This window comes from Lampris incognitus, chromosome 2 (assembly GCF_029633865.1).
Source record: "Lampris incognitus isolate fLamInc1 chromosome 2, fLamInc1.hap2, whole genome shotgun sequence".
In the NCBI taxonomy this organism is placed as follows: Eukaryota; Metazoa; Chordata; class Actinopteri; order Lampriformes; family Lampridae; genus Lampris; species Lampris incognitus.
This window is the reverse complement of record NC_079212.1, coordinates 7,996,815-8,009,014: the sequence shown is the minus strand read 5'-3', so window position 1 is coordinate 8,009,014 and position 12,200 is coordinate 7,996,815. Positions and strand designations below refer to the sequence as shown.

Genomic DNA, 12,200 nt, shown 5'->3' with positions numbered 1-12,200 from the left:
AGTTTTGGAATAAAGCTGGAGATGAATATGGAGCTGCCAGGGAGGAGGGAAAGAGGAAGGCCAAAGAGGAGGTCCATGGATGTGGTGAGGGAGGACGTGCAGGTGGCCTGTGTGACAGAGGAAGGTGCAGAGGACAGGAAGAGATGGGAAATGATGATCCGCTATGGCGACCCCTAACAGGAGCAGCCGAAAGTAGTAGTAGATAAAATTAGAAGTGATTAAATCCAGGGGTGTCACGACTTCAATTCTAAATCGAAGCTCGACCGAAATGAGCTTTTGATTTCGATGTTCAATTCAATTTTATTTGTATAGCCCAATATCACAAATTACACATTTGCCTCAGTGGGCTTAACAGCAACACAACATCCTGTCCTTAGACCCTCTCATGGGATAAGGAACAACTCCCTAAAAAACAAACCTTTAACAGGCGAAAAAATAGGAAGAATCTCAGGGAGAGCAACAGAGGAGGGATCTCTCTCCCAAGATGGACAACGTGCAATAGATGTCGTGTTCACGCAATTTACACAATACAACAGAGTGACTCACCGAGTGATGTTCAAAATCGATCGGTGATTCACTCTCCACCCCCACCTACGTGCGCACTTCCGAAAAAAAAACGGTAACACTTCAGTATGGGGAACATAAAAAAACTTAATTACTGGTGAATTAGTAATGATCAAGATGTCACTTTAGTATGGGGAACATAAAAAACTTAATTACTAGTGAATTAGTAATGATCCAGATGTCACTTTAGTATGGGGAACATAAAAAACTTAATTACTAGTGAATTAGTAATGATCCAGATGTCACTTTAGTATGGGGAACATATTCTAAGTAACAACAACTTAATTTACAGTAATTTAACACTATGAACACTTGTAGTTTTGTGTGTTGTTATGTAAGAACAGACCATATTCATTAAGTGTTAGTAAGGGAGAATAACTCTTCTTGTGGTACTACCACCTTATAAAGTCCATACCAAGCAAAGCATATTGAGGTGGTACTACTAATAAGCAATACTTCTGAGGTTATAGAGGGAAAACTCATAGTTAATGGCTTACTGGTTGTATAATAAGGCCATGCAGAATAAGGCATTAATGAGTACGTAATAATGACCAATTAAGAGCCAATATGTTGCTAATTTGCATGCTAATAAGCACCTAATTAATGGTGACTACGTTCCCCATACTAAAGTGTTACCGGAAAAACACTTAAAAGTCTGCGGCGTAGTTTACCGGTGGGCCACAGCTGTGCTGTTCCAGACACCGCGGCCGCTGCCCGAGTCAGAGGAGACGGCGAAACACGGAACCGGAAAAACCTCCTGCTTTCCTGATGTCGCCGGTGGGACTGTTGCCTCTTGATCTGTACCGGAAACCCGATTCGTTTTAACCCCTACCCAACCCCAACCTTAACAACACCTATGTTGCGCCTGCGCGAGCCAACAAGAACAGCGTGGCGGATGCGCGGGGCCGTTACATCCATCCGTCCATTATCCGAATCGCTTATCCTGCTCTCAGGGTCACGGGGATGCTGGAGCCTATCCCAGCAGTCACTGGGCAGCAGGCAGGGAGACACCCTGGACAGGCCGTCACACAGGGCCAACATACATACACACACACACATTCATATCTAGGGACAATTTTTAGTACGGCCGATTCACCTGACCTATGGTGGCGCAGTGGGTAGCGCGGTCACCTCACAGCAAGAAGGTCCTGGGTTCGAGTCCCGGGGTAGTCCAACCTTGGGGGTCGTCCCGGGTCGTCCTCTGTGTGGAGTTTGCATGTTCTCCCCGTGCCTGTGTGGGTTTCCTCCGGGGGCTCCGGTTTCCTCCCACAGTCCAAAGGCCTGTAAGTCAGGTGAACCGGGCCGTTACAGCGGGGACATTTAACCTCCCTGTGAGTTCTGTCGCAATGAAGACTTCGCTGACAGAAAAACTACACGCAGGTACCATACACCACCTCAGGCAACACCACAAATACGTCAGCTGGTGAAGCAAGTATTTGTTCTTACCTTTTAAATGAATATATAATATGTCCTTAGCGCGGTACATTCCAAAGAAAAAACCATGGTGGTTATATATCAAACTCCGTATCATGTAGTCATTTCAAAGAAGAATTTGAAAGTGTAAATGACAGCTTTCAGGGCAAAAGCCAATGACCTGTTTATCTTTACAAATCCAGACTCGAAAGTCTAACAGTGCCGTAGCCGTCAATGCTGAAAAACAAAGTTTAAATAGAATAATGACCTTAAAATCAAAACTCAAATCGAATTGTGGATTTGCAGAATTAGTTACATGTAGGCTTAAGGTGGGAGGCCATTAACTTTGGACATGGGTTTGATGTGGTTCAGATTAGCATTAGCTAAAATAGCTTGTTTTAAAGGCGAGGGTCACATAATCTGAAGCATCACAGATTTTGGTGTAACACCAGCACAAAATAGGTTCTGAATTCCTAATCTCCCATCCCCCCACCCCCACCCCCACAACGTTTGAGGCGTCAAAATATCGTTGGACAAAATACATTTTTATCTTAATTAAACTGGTTTTACTTGTTGCCTCAAGTGAAGAAGTTCAAGTATCTCGGGGTCTTGTTCACGAGTCAGGGTAGGATGGAGCGGGAGATTGACAGGCGGATTGGTGCAGCATCAGCAGTAATGCGGATGTTGTACCGGACTATTGTGGTGAAGAGGGAGCTGAGCCGGAAGGCAAAGTTCTCAATTTACCAGTCAGTCTTCGTTCCAGCCCTCACCTATGGTCATGAGCTTTGGGTAGTGACCGAAAGGGTGAGATCACGGAATACAAGTGGCTGAAATGAGTTTCCTCTGTAGGGTGTCTGGGCTCAGCCTTAGAGATAGGGTGAGGAGCTCGGAGTAGAGCCGCTGCTCCTTCGTGTCGAAAGGAGCCAGTTGAGGTGGTTCGGGCATCTGATCAGGATGCCTCCTGGGCACCTTCCTTTGGAGGTTTACCAGGCACGTCCAACTGGGAGGAGACCCCGGGGTAGACCCAGAACTCGCTGGAGGGACGACATGTCCAGTCTGGCCTGGGAACGCCTTGGGATCGCCCAGGAGGAGCTGGAGGGCGTTGCTGGGGAGAGGGACGTCTGGAGTGCCCTACTTAGCCAGGGACGGATTAAACTAATCTGGGGCCCGGGGCACAATAATTCACGGGGCCCCCCTATAACAACACCAGAGAGTCTGAATGCAATTTCACCAAGCAGTTTTGATTAGTCATGTGACTTACAGTAATCACCCGAAACAACGCAACACATGTGATATTATTAAAGGACCTACAAAACGTTACATTATTATTATTATTGTTGTTATTATTATTTCACCCGTCACCAGCACTAACTGCTAAGGCGTGCAAACGTCACGTTATAGTGTATAGTGAGCCGGTTATTATTACAAAATAAACCCCGACAGGGTGATGCAGGACCCCGAAGCGGAGGGGTCTTGAATCACCCTTGAATCACCCTAATGATTTTTGTTTTTGTTTGTATGTGTAGCCTATAACATTTCATTGTACATTTGGTGCTAATGAATCCATATTTGAAATAATACAGGAATATTTTTGGCATACAATTGGAAAAAAAATATTGTAGCGAACTCGGGGGACAACGCAACCACAGGAGCTGCCGCGGCCGGGAAGCGAACCCGTATCGCCCGCACCGCAGGAGACATCGCTAACCGCTCGACTAAAGGGTCAGACCCGCTAGCCAGCGGCCAGCGTGTCTTCCTATCCATGCACGTTACAGTATTTTGCCACCGTGATTGAGAATTCTAGTGAAATCATGTCTTCTATAAACCCTGGTAATCGACATGACCTCTTGTAATGATTATTTATAGAAGGGGTAATCATTGGGCGGATTTCAGAGGACGTAATTTCGCTAATCTTGGGGGGGGCCCCCAGAAGGGCGGGGCCCTGGGCCCCGGGCATTAATCCGTCCATGTACTTAGCTTGCTGCCATGGGGACCCGACCCCGGAGAAGCGGCTGAAGATGAATGGCTGACGATGAATGAATGAAAGGTTTGACTTGTTAAATAACGTTTTGAATCCACAGCCGTGCGTGTGTCTCTACTGAGCTGTTCTTGCTGAGCGTATTTCTCACAACACCGGTGTCCACCTCAGAAGGTGTCTCAGGCACGGACGGGGATGGAAAGAGAGTGCTTTGGAAACTCCCCAACCCGTTTTGTGAACCTGACCTCACCGTGACATCCTCAGCCCATTACGTTCATATGTGCTAAATTACAAAACTTTAACTCCTCGTGAAATCCGCTCGTTGCGATGCATGTCGTTTTGGAAAAGCATGAAGGGAGCGTTATCGGAGCTACGCGATGATTGTATCTTTTAAAGAAAATAGCAGAAAGCCTCTACGACTTGAAGCAAAAATATGTAAACCCAGAGCCAAGTACAAGCGAATCAGACGACGGCTTAAAAAGAACAAGGAGCGTGTCTAACGTCCAGCGTTTAGTAATTAGCGTATTTTCCTGGCTACACCCGAAAAGTCGGTGGAACGCTGCTGCAACACAGCTGGCAGTGGGAAGGGATGACGGCCCCCGCTGTGATGAGCGGCGCTGATCTGCGGCCCTCGCTGAATCGCGTCCAGTTGTACCGGGACGCCATCGGACGGCGAATTAAGTTTGTCAGAGCGGTCAGAAGAGGACTCCCGCTCCCTCGCCGGCTCCGTCCATCTGCCTCCGTCCCTCCCCCCACACCACCTCCTGCCCCCCGCCGACATTTAATTTATTACTTTGTCTTTCTGCCTGTCCAAGTCTGTCGGTCGGCCCAGCCTCGCTTCCCTCTCTTCTCGAATGTCTTCCTATCTCGGGGGTCTGTTTGTCTGTCAATACGACCATCTGTCTTTCTCCCCGTCCTCTCGTCTGTCTTTTTACTATCTCTTCCTTTACTCCTCCGGTGGATGGCTGTTCTCCGTTTGTTCTCTCTGCTGGCAAAGACCACTGGAAGCCTCAACACTAAGAAAGCATGTCAGGAGAATACCATCTTCACTCTCTCTGTGTGTGTGTGTGTGTGGATTGTGTGTGGATGTGTACGTGTGTGAGTGTGTGTGAGTGGGGTTTGTTATATCTATATAGGTCAGGGTGTATGCTATGTCCATGCAGCCTCACGTACACACACACAAGCCTGCGCGCACATGTGTGTGTGTGTGTGTGTGTGTGTGTTCATGATTGTGGGTGTGTGTGCGTGTGTAGTTAGTCTGCAGGAGTTGGGGTTTTTTACATGTATATAGGTCAGGGTGGATGCAAACACACAGTCGTATGCGCGAGTGTGTGCACGAGCGAGGGGCCGTGTGCACATGCGTTTGTGTGCGTGCATGTGTGTGTGTGTGTGTGTGTGTGCATGCGTACTTATTTGTGTATGTGGTCTCCCTCTCTCCCGGCTCTGGGTATGTTCAAGGCCAGCAGCTGTGCTGTCAGGATGTGTTTAAGTCTTTTCTCCGGGAACACTTGTTCTGCTTTCTATCAGTGGGCCGGCCAGCGCCGTGCAGGGGTGAGCACGGATTATTAAACATCAGCAGATCTTAATTCACCCTGATTGGACCTGGCTTGGCCCGTTCGCTGGGCTGGTTTGCTCGGGTTGGCTTGGTCATGGTAGGATGCCTGTATTAGAGTGCGGTGGACTGTGCCGGCCAGGGATTTCCAGACTGTTTCTAGTGGGATTAAGCTGGATATGGGTTTGAGTTAGTGCGCGGGGGGATATTCCCGCGGAGCGGAGGGCCTGTTGTTATCTATCAGGTCTCTCCCCCTCTGTCATTGTTGCTGTCCTCTTGTGGAGCGCTGGACTCCGTCAGGGTGTGTGTGCCGACATGTGTGCGCACATGTGTGCGTCTTTACGCGTCGTGTTATGTGCGCCTGTGCACACTTGCGCCTGCGTGCGCCGGTCTCATACGTGTTCCTGATATACGCTCCTCGCCGAGCCAAATAAATCACCGAGCCGCTGGAGGAGAGAAGGAGCGAGTGAGGGAGAGAGAGACAGAGGGGGAGAGGGAGAGAGAAAGAAGAGATCATCTTTACGGCCTCTCCTCTTCATAAAGCTTATGCGGGGTCATAAATCCTGAGCCAGGAGGCCACGGCTCGGCCTGATCGCTACGGCCAGTAAAACACAGCCATGCTAAGCTCTTGAACCCAAGTGTGGTTCTCATTTGTCTCCCTTTGGAGTGTTTTATATTCGGCAACACTTCATTGGTGCTCGCCTTGGACAAGATGAAACAGAAAGACAACGGAGAGGCCGGGGGAGAAGGGGGGAGGAAAGAGAATGGAAGAGGCAGAGAGCACGGAAGAACACGTGTGTGTGTGTGTGTGTGTCCGTCTCTGAGCGTGTGTTAATTGACAGCTGGCAGGGGGACAAGTCATGGCATTGACACACATCCAGCAGAGTCTTTAACAGCGCGTCTCCCCGCCGAGACAGAATGTGAAGGCCCATAACCCAAATCCACTGACACACATGGAAATTCACATCAGCCTCCCTCTCCTTGTCTCCCTGCCAGCCACCCCCCCCCCGCCCTCCCCAGCACCCCCACATCACCCTCTCTCATCTCCTCTCCTTCCTGTCTGCTCTGTCACCGGCAGGTCCTTCGTGATCCAGCAGATCCCCAGCAGTAACCTCTTCATGGTGGTGGTGGACAACAAGTGTGACTGCAGCATGATGGAGCCGATCACCATGGACCCCATCGAGATCATGTATATCCTTCACTCGCCAGGCGGAGGGCGGCGGGGCTTAAAGGGCCGTGGCGGCATCGAACGCACGGTTCTGCATTTTCGAGGCTCCGCGTTTTACCGGTTTTCACCGAAAAATACCCCGATTTTTTTAAACCGATTTTCACCGGGATTTTACGTTCCCGCGGGTCCAAAACGCGTTCCTGTTCGTGCGAGGTTACGCGACAGTGTCCTCTCGTGGCGAAATCCGGCGCGCTGGGTGGCTTTGAAAAAGAAAAAACCGAAAACGCGGAGCCTTGCGCGTCTTCAAGTCCGTCTCCTCCGTCCTCGCTGCTCACATAAGTACCGAAGTGGGTTTCCTTTGCAGTCGTCCGTCCTTTTCGTCCTCCCGGACGCGGCTCCAGCTTGCGGTGACGCCATCGCAGAACCACGTCTGTTCTGCAGGAAGTTGAGGTGATTAGATTTTGATGTAAAATAAGTAAAAGTGGAGTTTCTGGGGTGGGGTGGGGGTGGGGGGGGTTGGCACGCGTTGTTGAATAGGTGTATTATGTGACTGGAGGAACGAGTTAACGAGGTTAAAAAAAAGTCAGTTGTCATTTTTCCCTGTCTGTAAGCACGTTTACCCAGAAAGCCAGATGTAGAACGTGTCATTCACACGAAGACGGGTTGTTGGTTGAGACGGTACTAACAAATTCAAGAGTTGTGTTCTGCCTAAACGCCTGGAGTGAAACAGCTGCACCAGCCTGTCTGATATGCTGGAGTAACAGTCCTGAACAACAGACCAGGTGTCTGTCCAGAGGGATTAATACCAAATGTTGCTGAAAATTGGTCAGGGCTGAAGAAGCTTTAGTTATTTTAAAGACACGGCAGGCGGACCGGCAAACGCAAGAAAAAGACATAAGTGAGGCAGGGAGACACAAGACGTACACACACACACACACAGAGAACGCCGCCTCACCAGCTTTAGTCCCGCCCACAAAGCTCCTGATTGGCTCAGTTGTTTTTAGGACCGCTAACCTGTTGACGAGCGCAACACACTGAGCCAGAGTCAGAAACACTTTTGTCGCTTCATTTCATGCACTTGCGCACAGGAAATGAAACGAAACTTGGCCCCCCCCCCCTCCCCCCCCCCAGCCCACAGCAGTGCAACACAAAGACGAACACACATATCCAACAAGAACACATATCGAGGAGAACGAACGCCAGCCAGGGTGACTGTCGGAACTGCCGGTCTGCGTGGGCTAGCAGTTAGCTTAGCCTGCCCCGCCTCCGCGTCCTGTCAGACCGCCCTCGCTGCTTCTTCTTCGTGCACAGCTCCTGGCAGGGCCGTGGTCCCTGGGCCCACAGGACGCAGAAGACCAAGCTCTCCCAACCAATCCGGTGCCAGCTCTCCCAGCCATCGAACGAAGACAAAACTTAAACGCAGACGTGGACAAAGACACCGCATGGACGGCACTGAGTGAGGCCGCCGCAATCGTGAATTCACGCCGCCGTCTTCCCACACCGGAAGCAGGCGATCACTCAGTAAAATGAGATAAGTGGGTGGGACGAGTGAAAAGAAATGGCAGCTAGTGAGGGGGTCTTGAACCGGGCCCAGAGTGAACGTGTGCTACAACGGCGGTACATTGGTTGTTATTGCTGAATTCCAGCTTGCTTTGCTGTGCCATGGCTGAGTTTATCGTCAAAGAAGGGAAATAATGACCCCTGGCATCCACCATGACAGACCGCTGTAGCATCACGTTAGCTTGGTCTGAACCGTGGAGTGTTGTGTTACACCGAAGGAGGATTGTGGATTTGTGCTACACTAATTACGTTGAACTGTAGATGACAGGCTGGAGCTGTGTGTCTAGCACGGGGAAAAGGACGGATGACTGTGAAAGTGAAACCCAGTGTACTACACGAGTGGTGAGTATAAAACAGAAATAGGCTTAAAAACAGTTACAAACTGTGGGGGTCCGGGTAGCGTAGCGGTCTACTCCGTTGCCCGCCAACACTAGGATCGCCGGTTTGAATCCCCGCGTTACCTCCGGCTTGGTCGGGCGTCCCTACAGACACAATTGGCCGTGTCTGCGGGTGGGAACCCAGATGTGAGTATGCGTCCTGGTCGCGACATTAGCGCCTCCTCTTGTCGGTCGGGGTGCCTGTTCGGGGGGGGGGTAGCGTGATCCTCCCTGGCGAAACTCCTCACTGTCAGGGGAAAAGAAGCTGCTGGCGACTCCACATGTCTTGGAGGAGGCATGTGGTGGTCTGCAGCCCTCCCCGGATCGGCAGGGGGGGGTGACGCAGCAACCGGGATGGCTCGGAAGAGTGGGGTAATTGGCCAAGTACAATTGGGGGGGAAAAGGGGGGGGTCCAAAAATAAATAAACAGATAAATTGTTCTCTGCGTGTGTTCAGATGCCTGGAACAACAGAAGAAGAAACAGGATTTGGTGGTTTTAGAAATACAGACGGTCAAACTGATCAGGGCTAAAGGATTAGAAGTATGAAATGTAGTTTAGGGCACCAAGGCCGATAACACAGCCAGCGTGCAGCCAACCCTAAAAACTCGCCGGCGAGTGCAGGCCGCGTAGTCGCTGCTAACCAGGAGACTCGGTCCGAAAGGAAAAAGACTTTCTGTTTTGCTCTGCGTAGATTTAGGACGGCTCCTCCAAATAACCTGAAGTGTTTTAATACGGCCGGCCGCGGACCGCGGTGCGCTGCAGCCCTCCCGGCCGGGCCGCCTTTCACCCGTTTATGGAAAACAACAGAATTACCCTCTGGTGTGTTTTAATAGAGGGGGTCTTCTCCTCTTTCACCTCACAAATCCCAGTGTCAGCATCATTATGGCCAGAGAAATTACTGTTTTGTGTCCGTCCGGGGAGCCGGGACGGGACCGGCTTGGGGAACGATTGACTTTGCGGAAGGCTTTTTTTTAGGGGAGTTTGTCTGCCCTCTACCCCTCCGCTGGATGAAAGAGTATGGGAGAAATGTGGCGGACCAGATCTGAAGCGGAAAGACTGCTTCACAATGGTGTGTGCGTGCGTGTGTGTGTGTGTGTGTGTGTGTGTATATACTTATGTTTCACAACAGCCCACACTGTGATGGGATGCTGATCAATAGCAGACCCAGCTCAGATTGGAGTCAGACTGGAGGAACATCTGTAGTCGCCACACAACTGGCCAGGATCCTCCGACTCCGTGAATTCCTCTTGAAATATGACGTTGTGTACAGTCAGACTGTATATACGTCTGCACCACCGGAGTAGCTACAGCGCCACCACATAAAGTCCGCCGTTCTGCCGGGACCAACATAGAAAACCCATTAAACTGCATTCCTTCTTGTGTTTTTTTGTGTGTTTTTTTTTTTTTGCACACCGTGCTGCATGTAAAAATATCCCCTGCCTTCAAAAGCACATCTTTTCCATGGTGCACAAAAAAAAGAGAGCGAGAGAGAAAAGAAAACCTACATTCCTTTCCATGATAAACAACAGAAAATAGACTTACGGGGGGGGGGCAGCGGGGCACGTGGTCCCGGCCGTCGTCCTTAACTGCAACTGCACATAACGAATCTCTGAAGTGCGAGAGGCTGAAGTTCCAGAAGGACCGGAGACGCCCGGATACCTGTCACCCGTTTCACCCAGAGGTGAGGTAACACACACACATGCACACACACACACACTACAACACACACACAGCATTACAGGTATCTGGTTCACATTATAATTTCCTGTTTCTCTTACTGCCGGTCACTTTTATTTATTTATTTGTTCCCCCCCCCCCCCCGATTGGACTTGGCCAACTACCCCACTCTTCCAAGCCGTCCCGGTCGCTGCCCCCACCCACCCACCCTCCCCGGCCTGCAGACTACCACATGCCTCCTCCGACACATGTGGAGTCACCAGCCGCTTCTTTTCACCTGACAGTGAGGAGTTTCGCCAGGGGGACGTACCGCGTGGGAGGATCACGTTTGTAATTTATCTGTTTATTTATTTTTGGACCCCCCCCTTTTCCCCCCCTCCCAATTGTACTTGGCCAATTACCCCACTCTTCCGAGCCATCCCGGGTGCTCCTCCTCCTCCCCCCCCCTGCCGATCCGGGGAGGTCTGCAGACTACCACATGCCTCCTCCAAGACATGTGGAGTCGCCAGCAGCTTCTTTTCCCCTGACAGTGAGGAGTTTCGCCAGGGGGAGGTAGCGCGTGGGAGGACCACGCTATTCCCCCCTCCCCCTAACAGGCGCCCCGGCTGACCAGAGGAGGCGCTAGAGCAGCGACTAGGACACGTACCCACATCCGGCTTCCCACCCGCAGACACGGTAAAGTGTGTCTGTAGGGACGCCCGACCAAGCCGGAGGTAACACGGGGATTCGAACCGGCGATCCTCGTGTTGGTAGGCAACGGAACAGACCGCTACGCCACCCGGACACCCTGCTGTCTATCACTTTAACTTTATACTAGATTGTAAATGTTTCTCCCAATGTCATCCCCTGTTCCTCTCCCCCCCCCCCTCTCTCCCCCTCTAGGAGAACTCCATGGAGTGCGGCGGAGCGTCGGGCCTCTCTCCGTCCCTCACGGCGACTCTGCTGTGCGTCCTCTTGGCGTTGTTCCCCAGGTGACCAGGGCTGCCCTCGCCTCCCCGTCCAAGCCTTAACTTGGATCGGCTTGGCTCGGCATGCAAAAGAAAATCCTGACGATGCCGCAGAAGAAAAAAAATCACGACACCCCTCCTCTCTCTCCCTCCCTCCCCTCCTTTCTATCCTTTCCAAAATGGCGCCCAATTCCAAACCACCACCCGGCCCGTAGCCCTGCAGCACCCTCCGGGCGGCCCCTGCCACCCCGGCTCCCCTTTCTCACCGGATCAGTGCCGAGTGTGGGGGGGGGGGGGGGTCATGAATCTACGGTGCTTTCGCAACATCGACCCGAGACAAAGAATAAGACGCGCAAAGGAATTAGTTGTGTTTGTTGTGGAAGGTAGTCAGCGTGCCGCTTTATGACGCCACGCTGACGACGTACTTACTAGTCGCGTAGAGCCGTAGGCATGGTAACCGCCACGTGGTCGCCGCCCCCCCTCCCGGGTCGCAGCTAGCTAGCTAGCTAGCACCTGAAGTTGGCTAGCTAAGTTAGCACCTGAAGTTAGCTAGCTAGCACTAGGGGCCAAGCACCCCGGCCCCTAGCTTGGCGCGTTGGAAATGGGCGTTATAAAGCCACGCTGACGACGTACTTACTAGTCGCGTAGAGCCGTAGGCATGGTAACCGTCACGTGGTCGCCGCCCCCCCCCCCGGGTCGCAGCTAGCTAACTAGCTAGCTAGGGGCCGGGGTGCTTGGCGCGTTGGAAATGGGCGTTATAAAGCCACCGGGGTCCGAGACCGAGAAGAGGAAGACGGGCACACCTTCCCCCTCCGCGCGCCCTGACCTCTCATTGGACAATTAGGAATCTGAAGATTAAAATAACGCGGTGACTATAGACGGCGGTGATTACATGTGGCCGGAGTTGTAACGATGTTCGTCTGATGTTCATTTTCTGTCTCCTCTTTGTATCTTCCACGGCGA

General features: G+C 51.5%; 1 protein-coding gene across 1 annotated transcript in view; it reads left to right on the top strand.

Annotated features, from left to right (window-relative positions):
* The window catches only part of cacna2d3a (calcium channel, voltage-dependent, alpha 2/delta subunit 3a), a gene marked incomplete at its 5' end in the record, with an annotated part of 292,319 nt that extends 281,054 nt beyond the window's left edge, over nt 1–11,265 (top strand). Inside the window, 3 exons of the mRNA XM_056272874.1 lie at nt 6,586–6,698; nt 10,212–10,294; nt 11,173–11,265. Coding sequence (XP_056128849.1) covers nt 6,586–6,698; nt 10,212–10,294; nt 11,173–11,265 — 289 coding nt within the window. The remainder of the gene's footprint in view (nt 1–6,585; nt 6,699–10,211; nt 10,295–11,172) is intronic.
* Nucleotides 11,266–12,200: the final 935 nt, after the last annotated feature.